Below are 23,072 nucleotides of genomic sequence, written 5' to 3'. Positions count from 1 at the left end.
ATAGCACTCATTTTAGCTATTTTTTACTTCATTATGGCTGAGATGATATCAAGTGGCTCCCGTCTCCCTTTAAAATCAAAATCATCTTCAGCAGTTAAAGGGTTCTTCCACTATTGGGAATGCTCCAAAACAGTGTACCTCAGGTTCTGAAAGCAGTTACAAAAGAAGAGTAGCAAAATACTTTGAAAAATGGTAGCATGGTTAGAATAAAAGTTTAACCTCTTTAAGTGATTAAGGACTTTGTAAGAGACAATGCTTTTGTTTGTATTTGGGGTCTCTGTATGTGTTATTTGTATACACACCACACTTTTTTTTAGTCATTCTTTATAATTATTTATCATAGATTCTTCCCTATATGTGTATCATTTGTTTTTGCTCCTATTAATTTTGTACTGTTTTTAGAATGGTATTTTTTTTTTTTTTAAGATTTTACTCATTTGTTTGTCAGAGAGAGCACAAGTAGGGGGGGCAGCAGGCAGAGGGAGAAGCCGGGCTCGATCCCAGGACCCTGGGATCACGATCTGAGCTGAAGGCAGATGTTTAACTGACTGAGCCACCCTGGCGTCCCTAGAATGGTATTTCTCACATTGGTCAGAGTAATTGTATTTTCTTTCTGAGTGTTGGCAAGTCTGTCTAAATTTAGTCCTATAGCTAATACAATACAAAGGGGGTTACAAAATGGTATTCCTGAAACTAAAAATAGCTGACATTTTGAGAATGATATATTTTTTAAAGATTTATTTATTTGAGAGAGAGAGAGAGAGAGCACGAGAGAGAGAGAGAGCACGAGAGAGAGAGAGAGAGAGAGAGAGCACGAGCACAGGGGAGGGGCAGAGGGAGAGAATCCCAAACAGACTCCCGCCGAGTGCCCCTGAGAATGATATTATCAAAAATTAGTATTCAAGTAGGAAGCAAAAAACTTTTATCCAAGTCAGAGATCACGGTATAGTATGATGTGAATTCTGCCTAATTAAAATGTCTATAGGTGCTTGTATTAATAGAACTGAAGAAGAGATATGCCATCAAAAGAAGAATGCTTAACGTGGGGACATAGAAAAATAGAGTCAAAAGAGGCAAAACTGCCATGCCACTGGAAAACTTTGCAGGTGTGGGGCAACTGGGTGGCTCCATCTGTTAAGCATCCAGCTCTTGATTTCAGCACAGGTCATGATCTCAGGGTTGTGAGAACGTGAGATCGAGCTCTGCATTGGGCTTTGTGTTCAGCAGGGACTCTGCTTGAGGATTCTTTCTCTCCCTTTCCCTCTGCCCACCCCCCCCCCCCCGTGCGCTTGCTCGCTCTGTCTAAAATAAATAAATCTTTAAAAAAAAAAGCAAAACCTTCCAGGTGAAAAGGTGCCTTGCTTAAAGAATTCAATAGTCTGGCCCTAATGCAGGTATGGCCCTAATGTGAAGATGGATTTACCCAGTCACTACAGCCTATAAAATAACTGCCTTTGATGGGATTCTGTGTTCTCCAAGTAATCCGATTTTAATTCAGCTACCCTGTTACTCTTCCTTAGACTACACTGTCAGGTAGTTGTGAACATTTGGGCTCATTGTATGTTACTCATTTTGGCATTCTTGTTTATATATTAGTCACTTCTGTGAATTGCCTTCTGTGAGTCCTGTCTACTCTGAGTAGCAGGATTGAGTTTGTGGACCTGGGAGATGACGGGCCATACACTAGGCAAATTCACCAGAGAAATGTCACCCAGTGAGGCCTTTTGGTGGTCATTCAACTGAACTTACCTTAGCATGCCCTCTATATGTTATTAACCCTTTATTTAAAATAAGTATCATCTTTGTTTTTGATCATTTTCTCAGTTCCTTTACCCTAGTCATCCCTAAAGATTAAATAGAGTGGGCCCTGCATCTTTAAAATTATTTTTAAGAACCTATATGGGGGAAATGTGGTCATGTGTCTTTAGAACCCTAGTGGTTCTAAGCTGCTTGCCCTTTCTTCAAAGAGATGAGTGATTGGATAAAATGGGTTGTATTAAAATTTTCTATTTACTTGATCTTCCTATTTTTGTATAATAGGAGGTGTTCCCCTCCAAGGTAAATGACAACTATTTGGAAAACCTCTACCATCCTATTGAAAAGGCATTTCTTAAAAGATATCCTTAACTGTGACGTGTTATAATCCTCAATTTATTTATTTATATTTATAATCCACATTTATTATTTATAGGGTAAGTATGAATTAATTCAACATTTATTGAGTACCTTGTGCCAGGAAAAGTTGTAGTTACTGGGATTATGAAGATGATTAGCATGGGATCTATATGCTGGAAGGGTGCCTCATTAAGCTTTGAAAATTAGTGTATGTGTAAATAATTATGTTAAGTGCTATGTGAGAGGTATTGTGGAAAAGCATGAGAAAGTGATTTTGGGGGGCAAACTAAATTTAAAAGATTAGTAGAAATTCCCTAAGTGGAGAATTGGAGAAGATACTTCCAGCTCAAGGAAAAACTGAGTAGAGGTAGAACAGTGTTTGCTGTGAAGATATGTGGCTTATGTGGGGAGAATGGCTTGAAATTCAGCTTAGACACGTGCTGGTAGTGGTGAGAGATAAAGCTGAAGCCTGGTCAGTTATGGCTGTCTTTATTTACTAGGCTGAAAACCTGTGTCTTGTCTTCCTGTCAAAATGGAGAACTGTCATTTATTTATTTATTTATTTATTTATTTATTTATTTTTTAGAAGAAGAGAGGGCATGCCCAAGTTTGGGGGGGTGGGTGGCAGAGGGAGAGAGAGAATCTTAAGCATGAAGCAGGCTCCACATGGGGCTCAGTCTCACGACCCTGAGATTCAGGACCTGAGCTGAAATCAAGATTCAGGCACGTCAGCTGACTGAGCCACCCAGGCGTCCCTGCAGAGCCATCATTTAACTAAGAGTGGTGTTAACCAGCTTTGTAGTGTAGAACAATTACTGCAGAAACAGTGGAAAGGTGGATTGGAGGCAGTCCACCTAGGGAAGGTTTTACAGTTAAGAAATGAGAAGGACAACAACTAGGACAGTCAGAAGAAAGCAGGTTCAGGATATATTTTTGAGGGGGAATACATGGAACTTGGTGACAAATTAGATGTTGGGGTTGAGGGAAAAACTGAATAAACTCCAGGGGCATCTGAATTTGTGGTAATGTCATTAAGCAAATTAGGTATGATAGATTTAGAAAAAGATTTGAATGTTGGGTTTTGGATATGTTGAGTGGCACTGTGTGTCCACTAGATAGGTTGGGGTTTAGGAGAGATTCGGGAACATGGATTAGGAACTCTCACTCTTGGTGGTTGGCACTGCTCATGTGCTATCTGAATCTTTATACAACCCTGAAAGATAGGTATTGTTGTCCCTCCCTGTTTTATAGTGAGGAAACTTAGGGTTTAGAGAAATAAGTCATCTGCCCAAGGTCACATAATATAGATATTTTTCCATAGTGCTTGTGTTATCTACTGCTGTGTAACAAACCACTCCTAAATGTTGTGACTTAAAGCAATAATTTTTAATTATTCCTCATGGTTCTGTGATTTGACTGAGCTCAGCTAGGACGTTCTAGCTTGGGATTCTCATTTGGTTGCAATTGGCAGCTGGAACTAGAGTCACCTGTAGCTTGACCTGGCTGCATATCCAAGATGGCTTCTTTATTTGTGTGTCTGGCATCTCAGCTGGGATGGCTGGAAAAGCTAGGGGCAACCATGGGGTGATCTCTCCCTACAACGTCAGACCACACAATTAGTCTAGGCTTTCTCACTCATCTATATAGTGGTTTTGGGATAGTAGGACTTGTTACATGGTGTCTGGTTTACTCCAGGGAGAGTTGTCCAAAAGAGCCAGGCAGCAGCTGCAAGGTTTGTAATGATCTAGGCTTGCAGCATCACTTCAGTTATATTCTGTTGGTTAAAAGTGAGTCATAGGTAGGGGGGTGGGGGGTTGGGTTAGCCTGGTGATGGGTGTTAAAGAGGGCACGTACTGAATGGAGCACTGAGTGTTAATACGCAAACAATGAATCATGGAACATTACATCAAAAACTAATGATGTAATATATGGTGATTAACGTAACATAATAAAAAAAAGAACAATTAATATATCCACAAAAAAAAAAAAAAGTGAGTCATAGGACCCTTAAGGTTCACAGGGGGTCAGGAGCAAGGGAAGACTATAGGGGGACATGAGTATCCAGAGGCCATCTTTGGAAATGAGCTTCTTCCACACACTGCTATCTTTGGAATAGTTTTTGGATAGCATAGAAATAGATGGGTCCTAAGAATGCCTTGATAAAATGTGAAGAGAATGCAAGAAGACAGCTCTGGGAAACATTTTTGAAGGAAGACCCAAGGAAGAGGAGTCAGTGGGGAAAAAAATACTAAGAGATGGAGGAAGAGAACTTAGAGAAAGTGGTGCCATAGAGGCCAAGGTGGGGGGGGGGGGTCACTGCCACCATAACCATACATTCTTAGATTTGGTTGTTATGTTAGAACAGCTGTATTAAATGTACTCAGATAGTTTTGATCACCTATGATGGGACCTGGCCTTCTGCTACCAGATTTAAAGGCTGACCTTTTTCTCCTTCTCATTTATTCCACTTTACCCAGTTGATGCCTAAATTTCACAGTTAGAACTTAAATGGCCTAGTCTAGTGTGAAACATTTATACTTTAAGTCATTTTTAAATTGTGGTTACATTTGGGATACTTTAGTGAGAGTAGACTTCCATAGACTAGAAAGAATATAGTGTTTCTGACTTCCTAAAAAGGTGAGAGTTCTCTGTGTAGAATGAGAGGGTGGGAAGGTGAAATTAATGGCACACTTCTGCTGGTCTTGCTAGGATATTCTTTTGAGTTCCAAAAAAGTAAAAAGTGCCATACACTGAACTATAACATAGCTGGAAAGAATGGATAAAATAGGAAATTTAAAAATTTTTGTTTTTAATTAAATGGCTGGTGTTTTCTTTATTTCAGAGCACAAAGTTATCATTGTTGGGCTGGATAATGCAGGGAAAACTACCATCCTTTACCAATTGTAAGTATTAACTACTTTAAATTTTTTTTTTAATTGTTCACAGTTATTTTTTCTGCCTGGGTAATACTTGATTAACAAAAGTAATAAAAAAATTGTATGGAACCTAAATTATTCTGTAAGAAGACAGGTTGACTATAAACCAGGAGCCAGATTTAAGCAACTCTTTCAAGAGAACTAGGAATTTATATGACATAGAGCATGCTCACTTTTTTTTGCTTGTAGAAAGTAGAGAAATACTGTTTATTTGGTTCTGGGAGTGAATCTAGAGTATTTAAGATAGTTCACTACCTAGTCCCAGCTCTCTTTAAACCCTTAACTCTTATATGAGCTAGCAGAAAGGGCCATTTGGGTATGAATGTAAAAACTCATGCTGATTTATCCCTTAATTGAAAAATGCTCAGTCTTGCTTCCTTGCTAATTGTAATATATTTGAACTTTTTTCCCCCCAGTTCTATGAATGAAGTTGTACATACATCACCTACAATAGGAAGTAATGTAGAAGAAATTGTGATTAATAATACACGTTTTCTAATGTGGGATATTGGTGGCCAAGAATCTCTTCGTTCTTCTTGGAACACTTACTATACTAACACAGAGGTAATGTTTCTTAATATACTAAAACTTCTGTGAACAGAGTGCTTGGGAAACATCTTCTAGATGTGAACTCTTATAGTTAATCTTTTTGAAATAGTCCAGTAAGTTAATAAAAGTAGAATTTAAACATAGTGGAATCTTTGATTCCCTGTTTCGGTGTCATTGTGTAACTACTGTCATTGAACCTCTCTCGGGAGAATTGGAATGAGGGAGTAATTGATTAGTCTGATTATGTATTGATCCCACAACTTGTCTTAAGTAGTTGTTTTTATAGTTAGTTCCATCTCATAGTTTGTCATTTCATTTCTCTCTTACTATTTATTTTTGTAGGCATAGAGAGAATCCTAGTTAAATGAGAGGGTCCTGGAGGATTGAATCCTGGCCATACTTTTACTATGTATGTTCTTTAATGCAGCACAATTGCACATAAAAGAATTCTTTTTCTTTTTGGTTATAAAGCAATTTAGACAAAATCGTATGTTTTTATTTACATGTTATTTCCCAAGAGGAAACTTCAGACCTATGACCTTTGAGAGCTTCATTGTACTGATTTTATAAATTGAAAGGCTGTGACAATCATTTTTGTAGTGCTGATTATAAGGTAATAAAACTCCAAATGTATATAAAGATGAATATTATGTTATTAAGACACTATTAAGTGTCTCTAATGAGTTGATCCCTTAAAACTTCACTAAGCATTTGATCATGTTTTTTGGAAAAGGGAAGGTGTATATGGCTAGTACTTCTATGTATAATGCTGCAGGTATCAAACTTATGACAACATCTTAAAAATTAACAGATTTTTTAAAATGCCTTGGAATAGAACTGGTCTTATAGTAATAAAAACACTTATCAGTAAGTATCAAGTGAGAGTAGAGGTAAAGTAGCAGTTCTCAGCCATCTGCTGTATGGTTAATGAAATCTGAAAAATAGAAAAGACCCTGAAAATTACCAGTGGTTTATCTGGAAATGAAAAACTAGTTCTAAAAAATAAATAGTGCATGTTAATTATAAGCAGTCAAAGTTAGCCTGATGGCATTACCTGTGCCATCATAAAGTGACTATTTCTGCTCCTGTTTCCCTAGTGGTTTTTGGTGCTCGTAGAGGTGAGGAAGAGGTGCAGTGGAGCTCAGTACTGCACGGCTCCTTGACGAGTCTCATTGCATCTTTTGACGCTAGTCTCATCATCAGTTCAGGAAAGAGTTGTGCTTGCAGACAGCAGGTACCATTTACATAAAGAAGAGAGCATGGTTTTAGATATGGATTTATTTTTTCAATTTGTTGATTTTTAAAAATTGATTTAACTGTCACATTACTCCCATTATCATGCCCTTTTAGAGTTTTAAATTGATAGTAGTAAATAATATCTGTAGAAATATCTAAAATTTAGGATCATAATGTATTTTTTTGATATTGACTTGGGTGCACATAGATGGGTATAGTCTCATTACCATTCAAGATATTAATTTAGAGAACAAACATGTTACATATTGGTTAGAATATTAATATCCTAATAGAGTGTTAGCATTGTATTCTCTTTTCTTATTTTCTCTTAAAAATTAGCAAACAATATTTGAATTAGAAATGGACCAAATCTTTAGGCTTCACAATGTTCAGTAGGTATCTTTGGTTTTCCAATAATGCCATATCATAAGGTTCTAATTTCTTGATATTTGTGGTCTATAAATCAAGTAAGTACTCTATAAATTTTATAAATATCAAATTGTATAATCACTAATTTTTTTGTAATTATTTTAGTTTGTAATAGTTGTTGTGGACAGTACAGACAGAGAAAGGATTTCTGTAACTAGAGAAGAACTCTATAAAATGTTAGCCCATGAGGTAAGTAAGATTCCGGCTTACGTGTGTGCATGTATGTGTGCGTGTGTGTTGGGGGGAGCTTCCTTCCTTCCTTCCTTCCTTCCTTCCTTCCTTCCTTCCTTCCTTCCCTTCCCTTCCCTTCCTGTCCCGTCCCGTCCCGTCCCGTCCCGTCCCTCCCCTCCCCTCCCCGTCCCTTCCTCCTCTCTTTCTCCTTTTCTCACTTGTTTATTTAAATGACCTCTACACCCAATGTGGAGCTTGAACTCACAACCCCAAGATCAAAAGTTGCATGCTCTTCTGACTGAGCCAGCCAGGTGCCCCTGTGTGTGGTATTTCTGTCACATTTGTTCTTTCTACTTTTACATGACAGTACTAGTCCAGTTTTTATTTATTTATTAAATAAACTTTTAATTTTGAAACAGTTTTTTTTAAGTAAGCTCTACACGCAACATGGGGCTTAAATTCATGACCCCAAGATTAACAGTCACATGTTCTACCAACTGAGCCAGTCAGGTGCCTCTACTTCAAATTTTTTAAAAGGTTATTTTATCTGCTAGCCATTCCTGCTTTATAATTTTGACATTTGCCAAATTGGAAGTGTATCTGGAAGTAGTAGAAAGATTGTGGAATCAGTTTGTAGAATTTTATTTCTTTTATCCTAGATTAATTTGGCCTAAGTTTTCCTGCGTGAAAAGACCTAAATTGGATTACATTTTGCATTTTGTATAGATTAATTATACAGAAGGTTATCATTGGAAATGAATACTTTTGGAAAGATTTTATTTATTTATTTGTCAGAGAGAGCACGAGAGAGTGGGCAAAAGCAGGGGGAGCAGTGGGCAGAGGGAGAGGGAGGCTTCCTGCAGAGCCAGGGGAGCGGGAGAGAGAGAAGCAGGCTTCCCGCAGAGCAGGGAGCCCAATGTGGGACTAGATCCCAGGACCGTGGGATCATGACCTGAGCCGAAGGCAGACGCTTAACGACTGAGCCCCCCAGGCGTCCAAGGAATATATATAGATATCTATATATCTGTATCTATATATATTTTTTTTTAAGATTTTTTTATTTGAGAGAGAGAGAGAGCATGCGTGCACACATGTTAGGAGGAGGGGCAAAGGGTGGGGAAGAGGGAGAAGCAGACTCCCTGATGAGCAGGGACCCCAACATGGGGCTTGATCCCAGGATCCCGAGATCATGACCTGAGCAGAAGGCAGACACCTAACCAACTGAGCCACCCAGGCACCCTGGAAACGAGACTTTAAAGTCTCATGGGCACTTAGCAAGTCTTGATTGTATAACTCAGTTATCAGACTAATATTTAAATGTTGTTGCTCTTAGGGGTTTCTCTGATATTGTTCCTTTGACTAAACAAAACTATCTGACTAGCCACATTTTCTTAGTCTTTGAGAAGTATTACTGGTAGCATAATTTAAAAATTAAATAAATAATATAGTCAGTACTAATAATAGTAACTATAAAACCATATAATAATGTAGTAGCAATTGATTTTTTTGTATGCCTTTCATTGTAGATGTTACTTTCTCAACTCATTTATAGGTGGAAATAGAAAATTAATATTTAGATATATATATTTAATTTTTAATTTTAATGGAATTTTAACAAAGCTTAAGAAAATTGGGATTTCTTTTTGGGATGCCTGGGTGGCACATTTGGTTAAGCATCTGACTCAATTTCTGCTCAGGCTGTGATCTCTGGGTTGTGAGATCGAGCCCCGCGTTGGGCTCTGTACTTGGTGTGGAGTCTGCTTGGGATTCCCTATCCCACTGCCCCTCCCCTCCTCAAATAAATAAATAAATCTAAAAAAAAAAAACTGGATGTCTTTGTAATGACGTTTCATATTAATTTTTTTTAATAGAGGGAAAGAGAGTGTGTGCAAGTAGTGGGGAGGGGCAGAGGGAGAGGGAGAAAGAGAATCCCAAGCAGGCTCCAACTGTCAACATGGAGCCTGATGCGGAGCTTGATCTCATGACTCTGAGATCATGACCTGAGTCAAAATCAAGAGTAGATCGCTTAACCAACTGAGCAACCCAGGCGCCTTAGAAGTCCTTGTTTTCTGTGTGGTGATCATGCCCACCATGATGCAGTGTCCCATTTTGGATGGATTCTGGCAGCTGTATTAAACCCCTTGGATTTTTTTTTTTTTTTTTAAATACATGTTGCTAATCGTGCATTTGAAAGATTCAATTCTAGTTTGGGAAATAAATAATAAGCTATAGAATAGGTAGAAAGCTAAGGATTTTCTTTTATTTTTTATTTTCCCTTTGATTTTTACACCAAGGGGTTATTGTTGTTTACACCAAAGGGTTATTGTTGTTTTATGAAAACTTAGGAAAAAGAAAAATAAGACACATATGTATTTGTCTTTTGGCTGTTTTTCACTATCTTAACAGGTAGCCTCCTTCTTTGATTCTTATTCTCATTTGTCAGTATGTAGCAGGATCAAAGAGCCCAATAGTAAGACTCAAAGTCATTGAATTTTACTAGCTGGGGGTATTAACTGGAGCTGGTCACTTAACTTCATCTGTTAATGGATGTTACCCATTTTTTATGGATGGGTACACTGAGGCCCAGAAAATTAGTGACTTGACCAAATTTTTAAGAGCCAGGATTTGAATTTAGGCATTCTCATCATTCAGGCCCTTTGTTAAGAAATAAGGTCTCATTGGAAAGTAAGAGACTGAATGGGGAGATTGCCAGAAAAGAAAGGAATTATGGATGAAGTTGGGAGCTAGATTAAGCCATTTAATAGGGTCAGGAAGAGCCAAATAGGTAGTTTTGGAAGGGGCAAATGGATCAAAGAATGAGAATATGAGTGAAAAACAAATTTGACATGGGTTTAGTCAGGTGTACCAAATTTTGACAGGGTTTAGTAACCAACAAAATCTTATTATCATCACTAATAATGATGCTTTACATGTATTACTAGATACAAAACTATAAAACGATTTTAAATATTTCTGAAAGCTTCATCTTTTTTTTTTAAGATTTTATTTCTTTATTTGAGAGAGTGAGCGCGTGAGCACAAGCATGGCATGAGGAGGGGCAGAAGGAGAAGCAGACCCCACACTGAACAGGGAGCCCATGTTGGGCTCCATCCCAGGACCCTGAGATCATGACCTGAGTTGAATGCAGACGCTTAACCCACAGAACCACCCAGGCGCCCCCGAAAGCCTCATCTTAAATGAAGTGCAAAACTTTGAAGCTCATGAATTTTAAAATAGTTCCAAACACAAAAGGATAGATGAAAGTTTATTCAGAGTGACTCAACTTCTAGGAATTATCTTCACAAAGGAAGCTTTGAGAAACAAATTGACAACTGCATATGGCATATGGAAGATGCTAAGTAAATATGTCTTGCATGTGCTGCTGTTCATCTTGACTAAATGAAAAAATATTTTTAGACTCTTAACGACAATCTGTAAGGTAGCAGAAAGTTTTTTCAAAGTTCAAAATGGCTGATGTATAAAAATTACCACTGTTCACCTTCTACTTTGACCTCTTATTAAGTCAAGTTGATGAGCAGCCTTAATCCAATATATCTCTTTTCTGTTGTTAAACATAATGCATAACTGGTCCTGAGGTTATTTAATAAAAAGTAAAAGAAGATTTTCTTCTCTTTCTAAATACTCAAAAATAGGGAAAATAGTTATTATTTGTTTTTCTAAAACAAGAAGCCCAAATTTAAAAATTTGAGCCAGTAAAATCTAGAAACATTAGATTCAATATGTGTTTTGAGACCAACAATAAATAGCTTTATTTTTTATGTTTTCCAATTTTCAGTCTAGGGGCTTCTCCAGATTTCATCACCAGGAGTGATGAGTATAGATTACATGCAAATAAAATAGCATAAATTATGTGTTCTAACTTGTACCAGGTATTTCTAATGTCAGAAATGTGCTCTTTGAACATGCCAGCATTAGCAGTCCTGACCTATATAAGATTTCAGCATACTCTAGCAAGAGATAGGGAAACCTGGAAGATAGGAAGATAGGAATTCCATTCCATGGAAAGTCCACCTACTCAGGGATTCAACCACATATCATATGTGTTCTGTTTTCCATTTAGGGTAGGAGAAAAAGTATTTGATCCTTGATAATGAATATAGTTAGATGTACTGGTTATAGTCCATCTCTTCAACTTTTTGCCTTTTATATAGACAGGTAAACTGAACATAGGTAAAATAAATTGAATGTGAAATCTTAAAACTTAACATTCTAGAGTATCCCTTTCTGACCATGCTTTTCAGGTACCTCTGTCATTAACTGTGGTAGCATAGCTGCCATCCTGCAGAGGGCGCTGTAACTAAAAGTCTATCTTGACTGTTACATAAAACATTTTGCATAACTCCTTTTAACCAAATAAGAAATTTATTACTTATATTTTTTATTGACACCAGAATAAAAATCAAAGAGATTATTGAAACTCTGTTCTCACAGAGTAAAATAATGTGGAGCAATGTCAGTTTGTGTATACTAAAGACTTTCTTTTTTCAAACACATATACACATGATTGAAATGAAAATATCCTATAAAAATACCTAAGAAGAATGATATCATTCAACACAGTTCAGAAAATTTGCAAGCACAGCACTAAAACCTTAGTTTTCTCAGTATCTCTTTATATATGTGTGTGTATATATACACACACACATATGCAGAATTTTAATCTACCAGTTGAGTGCATCCATCATGGATTCTTAATTCAGGATCCCTGAATGGACTTTAGGGTATCTCTTAACACCCTAACATCATATGTAAATCTTTTTTTGCATATATACATATGTACATTTTTATGAGGAAAAGGTCCATAACTTTCAATAGATTATCAAGGAAGTCTCTGGCTTTAAAAATGGGGAAGGGTAGGATAGAGCAAAAGGAGATAACCATTTGCCTGCTTTGTGAGTAAAACATGAAACCAGTCACTTTGGGGTAGGCAGAAAGGCAAAGATGACCCTCATTTTCAGGGCAATTAGTGAACTAACATTTACTGGACTGTTACCCAAAGCCAGGTACTGAACTGGGATATTTTTCATGTAGTAGTTCATTCATTCAAACTATATCCCCAGGAGGGAGGTGGTAGTCTCAGGATTTTAAAATGAGGGGCAGCAGCTATAGCGGGAAGATCTCAGTTCAAACCTTGTTTTGAACAAATTCAGAAAATTAAAGAATTTGCCTCAGAGGCAAAGCTAGAAGTGATAGAACTTACTGTCTAATTGAGAAATACGATAAACTTAATGCTAACGAAAATGGTCCTATTGAATATTCAGATCTAAGAAATCTTCATGAACAAAGACTTAGGTCTCAGAAGAAGAGGATTGGTTTAGGATAGCACCTTCCAACTGAGAATTAAACTCTAAGGCCCTAAGCCATAGATTGTATCTGATGAATTAGTTTGTTTCCTATGCACCTGGAAGGTACTAGCTTTAGGTATGGGTACCTAAAGAATAGATTGGGATAGAATTTTGAAAATCTCTTGCCATGCTAAAGAGTAGCTCTTAGCCATGGAAACCTAGTGTTGGGTTAGGGGGAGGGGTAAATATGTATTTGAAGATATGACTACTAACTATAGCACTTAGGATCATAAAAAAATGTTATTTAGGGCTATAAGAAATATGTAAATCCATACAAATATAGAAGTGTTTATTTAAAATATGTTTAGTTTTAAGTTTACTGTCCATCAGCGTAAGAGCTGTGAGATGCTTTTATGTCAAGTGGTTGAGGAATTCTAGGTTAAAAGATCAAAAGTATTCGGTTAATTGAGTTGGAAAATGTCTGAATAAAATGCACTGGCCTTTACAGTTTTGTTTGCTTCTGTAGGACCTACGGAAAGCTGGATTGCTGATTTTTGCTAATAAACAAGATGTTAAAGAATGCATGACTGTAGCAGAAATCTCCCAGTTTTTGAAACTAACTTCTATTAAAGATCACCAGTGGCATATCCAGGCATGCTGCGCTCTTACTGGCGAGGGGTAAGAGGTCTTCCTTTCGGAAAATACGTCTTTATTTTAGAAACATGTTTTCTTAAAATCAATAAATATTTAAGGCTACCACGTATAAAACAATGTAAGGGAGAGATGTGAGACATAGTCCTTATCTGTAATTAGAGAGTTTTTAGCTTGGTTCTGTAAAGAATAAAACCTAAAACATGCGTGTAATACGTGTAAACATACTGAACTAATCCATATGAACAAATAGATGATAGAATTGCTGTAGGAATTCAGAGAAATGGGAGTGTCACGGAGAGCTGGACAAGTCAGGAAACGGTTCTTGCACTGGTGGTGGGTCTTAACACTGTAATGTCCTGTGCCTTGAGTGCTTTCCATACAGTGTATCATTTAGTTGTGATAACAATCCTGTGGACTTTTTGGTTTTAATTTACATTTTATCCATGAAGAAGCTGAACTAGGAAAGGATTCAAGTGTGAGACTAATTTGGGGATACTCATTTTGCCTCCAGTGTTGTCAAGAGGGGGTTGTTGCACTTTAAAAAAGGGGTGGGAAATTGGAGAGAGTTTGGCTCGAAGGTTCCTGGTTTGGAAAAGAAAGGTAGATGCCTGCAGTAGAATTTTGCCCTAGTCTAATGCCCAGAGATGAAAGGTTTTCAAGAAAGAAGTGGTTGTCAGCATTGTCAAATATAAGGTCAAGGATGAGGAAGAGGGAGAGAGTGCTATTAGGAGAGATGGAATAAAGGAGGTTAGAAATAGGTTTAAAAGCTGAAAGAGATGAGCAAGTTAAGGTTTTCGTTGTAGTTTTTCCAAAATATGGTGGATCTGTGTATTTAAAAGGATTGAAAAATAATTAAATTGGATGTGAAGATTCTAATTAGAGGTATTAAATTTGAGGTATACGATAGGGTAGAAGCCCAGGGCAGAGATAGATAGCTTTAGTAACTCATTGTATTAGTTCACCTTCACCATGGTCTTAAGGAGAATTTCTCCCACTTCAGCTACCTCATCTGTTTCTGCCCCAAGCTTCTGGTCTTGCCTAATATCAGAAGAACCTCAACCCCAAATTTAAGACCTCTATTTAGAATCCCTCATGTATGTATTTAAAAGCAGAGAAAAAAGAAGTAAATTGGAGATGAAGCTGAATCTTAGTGAAATAGAGGGCCCTATTACCTGATTACAGACAATTGATAGAACATAATTAGAACCTCAAAAAAGCAAATATGTTTATAGTTTGAAAAAAAAAGTCACAGATAATACCCATTGTCCACATACTCATGTAGGTAAAAATATCTTATCCATTACATATTTCTTTGTCAAATAGTTGAATACTTGTTGATATAGGTATATCTTTATATGTTATATTTGTCTACCAAAGGTCTTTAAGCAAAAGCACTGATTTTAATACTAAATTTGACAACAAAGATCATGGAGGATTTGCAGAAGATTTGACTTAAATACTTGGAGTAATTGTGTGGAAATATATCATTAGGATAGATAGGAACCCTGGCAGTTTCATTTTTAAAAGAGGAAATCAATGGATGATGTTATATCTTTCTAATTTTTGGTTTATGTGGGCTTCCCTCTGCAGTAGTTATCAAGTAGAAATGTTTGGTTTTGGAGAAATGTTTCCCTTCTGCGGTCCAGCCACCTTGATCTAAGCTCCAGGTTTTAGTATTGGTTGGTTGGCATTTGACTCCCACCTCTGCCATTTTCTAGCGTCTTTTAAGCCTGGGTTCCCTCTTGTAGTATGGGAAGGGTTCTGGTCCTTTAATCTGTAAAGATTAAGATAATGGGTATTAAGTGCTTAGCACAGTTTCTAGTTTGCAGTTAGGTAACTACTGTTCATTTAACAGTTTGGACTTAATTTATTTGCCTTTTATTTTTATTGTTTTGTACCATTCCCTCTCAGTAGTTTAAAAGTAAGGAATCTACTAACAGTAGGGAAAGTACGAGCCAACACCAAGATAACCATTTATTTACCTCATTGTGTTTTCTTCTTTTACATTATTAGGTTCATACTTCTGCAAAAATCTCACTTCTGGTGATTTTTAATTAAATATAGTAGCATATTTTATCATATCTATAAAAGCTCCTCATAGATAATAGTTAATATTTCATAATAGTCTTTCATTTTGTTATAATATGTACAACCATTTTCCTCTCGCTAAACATTTAGTTTTATTATCATCTCTTTCTATGTTTTGTGCTGTTCTCAATTACACATTGTTCACTAGTAACTGGTATTAGTGATTAAGAGATTTTATTCCCTTCAAATTTTTACAATATATAGATGTAACATACATGTGTATACTTTGTTTTACTACCTCAACTATATATTTAGTTTAATATCCTGCCACTTTTATTTCATTTATATCATGAGCATTTTATACTGTAAAATTGTCTTTGAAACGAAGTTTTTACTATTTCATGATATCAGTGTTCTATATTTAAATTTTTTCTCTTTCCAGGTATTTAAATTTTACCTATTAAAAATGCTTTGATGAACAGTCTTATATATCAACCTGTCCTTGTCTCTTACTGTTTTTTTAGAATGTATTTCTAGAAGTAGAAAAAAGGTATTGATATTTTAAATATTTTTGATACATATTGCCAAATTACTTTCCGTGGATATTCATTATATAATTATTGAGCTCCTTTTATGTGGCAGGCAGTGGTCTATGCACTGAAGATATAACAAAACCAGAAAAGCGTGGATATACTACTGTGAGTGAGAGTATGGCTTCACCACAATAACACCAGCATTGAATACTACTGACTTTGTAATCTTTGTTGTTTAGGAAAATGAAAAATGGTATCTTTCCGCTTGTTGTTCATAGCTTTTTAGTTGAGAATTTAATCAAATGATTTTATATTCTTTATAGATTATGCCAAGGACTTGAATGGATGATGTCACGACTTAAGATTAGATGATCTCTACTGACTTCTCATAGACTGTGCATAAACGAAGTGCTGGACTTTACCTGAAAGCTGCAAAAATTAATGGTTTAGATATATTTATAATAAACTGATTTAAACTGTTTTCTATAAGAAGAAAAATTAAGACCACTTGTTTGAAAACAAAGATGAAGTATCACTTTCCAATCTGCTTTCGCATTAGTTACTTCCAAAGCAAGGTCTTTAAAGCTGTGATTGCCATTTTTTTCATAATGAATCCTCTCAGGACACTGTATAGCCTGTGGTAAGTACAAAGGGAGAGGAAGACATTTTTCACTTTAAGAGCTTTATTGTCAGTATAACCCTCCTTAGTTGAATGTTATTCTCTTCGTGTTCCATTAAGTCAAAATACAAATCAGCACAGATACTCAGTTTCCAATTAATGTTAATTATGAAAAGTATTTTGCATAAGGTTGTGTATGTATTGTGTATATACCTCAAATTCAAGTTTATGGCTTTGATTATGTTCTAAAGAAAAGCACATAACACAAAAAGTAATAATATCCTTTGTTAATAACCATAATGAGATGAGTACTGGCATTGGTGTTAAGTGCCATTTTGTGCTTTGCCCCTGTGTTCTCTGTGTTGTACTGACCAATCCCCAAAATCATTGAGCTGCTCTTAAAAAAAAAAAAGAAAGAAAGAAAGAAGAAAGCTCAACAGTGTGTATCTATCTTTTGTTGATCAAATTACATACATGAAAACATGTAATCCAACGGAGTGGAGTCTCTGCAGATTTTTGGCTTAGTATTATGAATGGACAGAATTTCACGTTGAGCAGTTACCAGATTGTTTCCTTTATTGGATCTATGCCATCTAATTTCTAAATTCTCTAAATGAGAAAATTGTTAATCCATTAATCAGTCAATCATTAATTGTGATTAAAATTATCAAGTGATTATTTTTAACATTAATGGGAAGCTGTTGTGTAAAATATGTCTACCCAGAGAAGTATCACCCTATAAATATTAATCAAATAATTTACCTAGAGTCTTCTTAGGTATTGAATTATATGTCAGTCATTTAAAGGGAGTTTGAGATGAAAAGTAAAGCTTATTTTTTAAGCAACAAAGGTTATTTCTTAATTTGAAAATTTCTCATTTTAGGAATTGGGATAGTTTGAGATTTTTTGTTTCTATACGTTTTCTTTTATCTTCCTAACACCATGTGAATGCATTAACGATTATAAAATACAAACTTTTTTTAATGCTTTTAAGAATTTGATTTAAAAGTTGATCAACATGATACATTATTTTTACAAAGAAGTAACTTGGCCCCAAATATCTTATGTTTGCTTAGGATATTTTTTTTTTCCACTGAAAATGGAAAGATGTGAAGGTTGAAGGTATTTCTGTTGTAATTGTAAACAAACTTATCCTAAATGTGTTCAAACATATTTTTGGGTACTCTCTTTGCATATGTTTCATGCCCTGAAAATCTGAAGGCTGATCCAAACTGGCATGTTTTAGAATATTGAAGAAAAGAAATAACTACTTTTAATACCAGCCTTTTAGATTTCATGCAGATTTTGATGAGGAATAATAGTATATACCACAAGCATTGACAAAACTTTGAAAGTTTCTTTCTGTAAAATATACTCTATCTAAATCCAAGTCAGGCATGGGAGATCAGTGTTTAACAGTGGATGTTTTGTGTTTTATATTTATATTACAATGTTCATAATGCAAGTATAACATTTTAATATTTGTCAACTTGCCTTTACAAAAGTAAATTCTAAATTACTAAGTTTTATTTGTTCATATGTTCTCATACTTTTTCAAATCACTATTAGGAATTATTTGTTTTATATTAAAAACTCCCTTAAAACCCCAAATGTATTTTACAGATGTTGCATTTTCATTAGAGATAAATATTCTGTAAAGTAGTCCAGCAAATTCACATCCTTTACCCTTTTTATCTTTTCATTTGAATAGTCATGGCTTAGTCCTGTGGGTTGCTGCCACGTCAATTCAGTGCTATACCAGCACCTTCCCTTCTCGTCAGGGTGTTGGCTAAAATTTATCCTTAGCTGGATGTTTAAAGCATGCACTACATTGTTACAGTTGGTTTAGTGTGGTAGGTGACTGACATGGCATCATGAGAATGCATGAAATCTTATACCACATTTACAAAACATGGTTTTTTGTTACATTCTTCCTTTCCAGGCTAAACATTAGAAATAAGGTTGTACCTATACACTTGTACATAAAACCAAAATTACAATGACAAAATTTTAATTCATGTATGACTATACATCAAGATAATTTTAACAGTATTATTTCCAGATATGATGGAGAGCCTCATGAGTAGTCATATTGGCAATTTATATGCAGTTTAAATAGAAGTAAGCAAAGGGCAGTGCTTTTGGTTTTTAATATGCTACTTTTGGGTGTAAACAACCATCTTCTTTAGAGTCATTGTGCTCACCTTTGAAAAGAACAAAGCTTCATACCTCTGTACATGTGGCTAGATTTGAATATCCTTGTTTGATACTAATTTTGAAAGTCATATAATTATTCTTGATATCTTGGTAAAAGTAACCATATGCTATAAGCATTTAAATATGTTTAATTTTGTGATAATAGCATTTATAAAGTATATCTTACACATTATATTGAGGAGTCTAGTTAGAAAGTTTTCAGTTCTCTCTATCTTCTTTGGCTCTTATAATGGGCAAAGAATACAGTGAAGGCAGGTGGTTTGGGGGGCAGGGGGAAGTGGGTATGGGATATGACATTTTGCCTTAAGAATAAAAAAAGTGCTTTAGCGCTGCTGGCTGGCATTTTTAATGCAGATAGTTAAAGTGATTTTAGAAGTGTGGCGTGAAATAGAAGAGTTTGTTTTCTGGCCTTTAAGAAGTGCCTAGTAGGTAGTTACAGAAAAGTACAGGGAGCTTGAGGAAAGGCAGGAAGTCCCTGAGATATTCTTTTCTTTTTTGTCTCAGTGTATAGAATTAAGATGCCTAGAAATGGGATTCTGTTGTCCTCTCTCTTGTAGGCACTTTACATTTCTTGCTGTGACCACAGCAACCACATACAGTACAGACAACCTCAAAATCTGTTTATATTAGTGTAAATAGAAAAACTGTAAACAACTAGATTTCTAGTTTTCTCTGCAGGCATTTTTGGGAATGTATCTGTAGTGTATTCTACTTTGTTTCTAGAGGATAGCAGCACATCCCAGATTTTTCTGTGGACTTTGGGGTCATCTTCTCTCAATTACCCAGTTGTATCCTGTCATCAGTCCCTCTTTCAAAGCTGGGTAGAGACAAGGTTTCTTTGCATGACTTATCTTTGACCCCTCCCAACTGTCCAAATATCTAGAACTTCTTGCTGCAGATCAGCTTTCCCATAGCTCAGCTATCCCTTGCTCCCCTGTATCTTCATTCACCATCAGTGAAGGTATGTTACTCAATCCTGGAGGTATTCTAAACTTTGCCTTAAAGCCATCGTTCCCCAAACCACCAGTTTCTAAGTAGATTCTGTAGTTCTTTGCTATCTCCCCACCACTGGCTTGATTTATCAATTTGTACTTTGCTCATTAGAGAGTATTGTCAGGGTTGTTGAGTACATCAGAAGACTGGCTTGCTGTATATACAGCATATAAATGCCAGTAGTAAAATCCTTTATACTATATTTAACATATTCATGTTTCTTAGTTTTAGCTTCATATGCTGAAAAGTAGATTCAGAAAGATAACAGAACTACCTAGACTTCGCCAGCTCCTTAAGCTGCTAGTTAGGCATGGAAGGGATGAAGTTACGTGTATTTTATCTTCCCATTACCAATAATGGATTGCGTTTTGGAGGATACCTGTGCAAACAACTTGAGTTAGAAGAAGATGCCAAACCAAATTTATATGTAGTGTTTACCCCAAAGACATCCTTAAAACCATAGCCCACATTCTTTTTTTTTCCTCATGGTTACGTAAAGAACACAAATAAACATTAGATGTCTAAAGAAATTAGTAATGAGAAGCCTATCTTTGCAAAATAAACCTGTTGAAATAGGCTTTAAAAGACATCAAAGTGAGCCATCATGTGTTGATTCTGTATAGATGTAGATATGATATAGAAAGGTACTAATTTAAAGTTCCTCCTATACAAAAATAGAACTTCTATCTCCGTGCTCCCTCAAAGAAAGTGTGATAGTTTTAAGACCATATTGGTGAAATAAAGGAAAAAAAAAATTTTAAACTTTGGATGCTAAAAAAAAATAACTGTTTCTATTAAACCCTAAAGTGGTGTGTGGAATTGTGAAGAAATTGTAACAGGATACAGTTGGGTTAATTATGCAATTTTTAAAATCAATTGTCTAGTTGTTATGTATTGTTCTTAAAACTAAAGTCTGTGGTCTTGCCTGCTAGATACATTGTTCTTGGAAAGAATATTCCCATAGTCTATACCCAAGAAGTGCCTAAAATTAATTTGTGTGGGATTTTAAGTCCATCTAATAAAGTATATATGTTTTCTATGGTACTATATGTGCTTGGTGTACTGATGACAAAGCCCTGAGAATTTCTAAGTCACAGTTTGTGCTTTATTTGAGTAAAAAAAAAAACAAAAACAGAAGAAACCTAGATAACAAACTATAGTTTAGGAAACATGAGGAAAACCATTTTTTCTCTTTCCTAATAAAAATGTTCTGTTGCCCTTTTGCTAATGTAGAGGCTAGAAAACTGAACCCTGTTTCTGTTTTTTAAAAAACAGTTTTCACACACAGAAAATTATATTGTGTGGTTTTTTTTTTTTTATTGTGTGTTTTAAAACTTTAGTGAAACTTTATCGCTTATTTAAGAGTAGCCTCTTAACTCTCCTCATACTTAGCGGTTAGTAATTTTGATCATATTGTTTACATCTTGATCCATTTTGTGTGTGTGCATGCCCAAATCCTTCCTCTTTGTTTAGATTCTACTTACAAACTAAAATATTTGATAGACTTCTATTATGTTTCTCATATTTCCCTTCTTCCCTCCCTCCCTTCCTCCCTTCCTTCTTTTTTTCTGACCGTAGAGTGTGACTCTAAATTCTGGGGGCAGAGAGTTGACTGTATTTTCAGTGATTTACAATAACATTGTGTTTATATTTTAAATCATCTTGCATGAAAAGTGAAATGTGTACATGATTTTAAATAATTGTATACTATTCTCTTCTCCAAAACCTCTTACATTGGTGATATACAGAATTCCTCTAATTATTTTTGCTTGAACTAGTCATTTAGATTGGAGTAGCCTTTTCTTATATTATGTCCCTCTATGGTTTTTTTGAGAGGAGGTGATACCTGCAGAGCACTTTTAAAAATCTTTTCTGGGTTAATTAAGTTCAAGATAACACATTGAGGAGGAAGTTCTAATCATGTCTAAGCAGGGCTCTTTTGGTTGCTAGAGATGAGAAAAATGTATACTAATTTTAATTTGTGCTTAAAATACATCTTACTAACAGTATTGATTTTAAATATGACAAATTCTTGTAGATAGTCTTCCTTCCTTATTGTATTTTCCTAGAGAAGCCTACATGAAAATGTGTTCCAAGTAGTCTATTTGTATAACTGCCCCTCGCAAATTGAGCTCTATGTATATTGACATAGTTGAAGCCACATTTAATACAAGAAGGAATTAGGAAAAACTTTTGAAAGTTTTTAGGTTTGCTGTATTGGAATTTCTAATATGATAAAAAGTTTTGAGTCAAGCTTTGTATGCATGAAGAGGCAGAAAAATCTGTCTTCTCTCTTTATCTTTTTTTGAACTTGTGTTTCTCTGTATCATAAGAAAATTTTACCCTCAAGGAATATTCCAAAAAGTACGGATCTTAGAGCACTTGGGTGCTTTTATAGTTCATCGCTGCTGATGTGTTAAGACACCTAGGGAAATAATGTTTCAGGTCTTTCTTGACAAGACAACTTCATGGATGGCTGAGAGTATTTCTGTTTTTGCAGAGGTTGGGAGGGAATGGGCAGATTGGAATAGGGACCTCTCCATTGGTAAAGCAGTCTTATCAGCTGCTTTGCAGATGTGTTACTTCATTATACTTATAACAGTGTTTTTATGTCCATAACTCACTAAATTGTCAAGCTCCAGAAATGTAAGATATTGGTCAGGTGACCAGTGGTAGGGCCTTGTTTATTATGAAATAAAGGAATTATGTCAAGATATGTTTGGGAGGAAATGAAAAATAAGTAAGGTTTTACTGGTGAATTTCCATGTTTAATATGTATATTAACTTTTTAAGTTGCATGTTAACCTGGGATAAAGTGTTATCTCTGCTTTATGCTTTGAGTAAAAAAAAAAAAAAAAAGATGGGTCAAATTGTTACTATTATGTACTATTACATATACCTTTTCTTTTAGAAGGGGTTAATTATAATTATTATTCACACGTCTGTGTTGTCAGTGTTTTTATTCTGATTTATTCCCTGAATGTGTTTAGACTTAGTGATAGTGGCTTTATTTACTGGCCAGGGCTGGGATCTGCCAGGGCAGTTGAAAAGATTTGATAGCTGCATTATGCAAATGACAAAAAGATTGTCCTGACCTTCTCTAGGAACCTTTTTATGGAACTTAGATAATAAATAGAAAGCTTTCTATCTTTTTCTTCGGGATATTTGAATTGGACATGAACCAGATAAATAGTGACCAATTTATGTAATTAATTTGTCTTAAAATGTGAGAAAAGTCCAGTCATTTAAAATGAGTATTATTAAGGTGAACATTCATGAGAATGGT

General features: G+C 35.4%; 1 protein-coding gene across 1 annotated transcript in view; it reads left to right on the top strand.

Moving 5' to 3' along the window:
* Nucleotides 1–22,725, top strand: part of ARL5A (ADP ribosylation factor like GTPase 5A) — a 29,829-nt gene extending 7,104 nt beyond the window's left edge. Inside the window, exons 2-6 of the mRNA XM_027588567.2 lie at nt 4,958–5,018; nt 5,468–5,615; nt 7,371–7,454; nt 13,269–13,420; nt 16,281–22,725. Coding sequence (XP_027444368.1) covers nt 4,958–5,018; nt 5,468–5,615; nt 7,371–7,454; nt 13,269–13,420; nt 16,281–16,329 — 494 coding nt within the window. The 3' untranslated portion in view covers nt 16,330–22,725. The remainder of the gene's footprint in view (nt 1–4,957; nt 5,019–5,467; nt 5,616–7,370; nt 7,455–13,268; nt 13,421–16,280) is intronic.
* The last annotated feature ends 347 nt before the right edge of the window (nt 22,726–23,072 follow it).

This window comes from Zalophus californianus, chromosome 3 (genome assembly GCF_009762305.2).
Source record: "Zalophus californianus isolate mZalCal1 chromosome 3, mZalCal1.pri.v2, whole genome shotgun sequence".
Classification (NCBI taxonomy): domain Eukaryota; kingdom Metazoa; phylum Chordata; class Mammalia; order Carnivora; family Otariidae; genus Zalophus; species Zalophus californianus.
The sequence above is the reverse complement of the archived record's forward strand: the minus strand, read 5'-3'. Positions and strand labels throughout refer to the sequence as shown.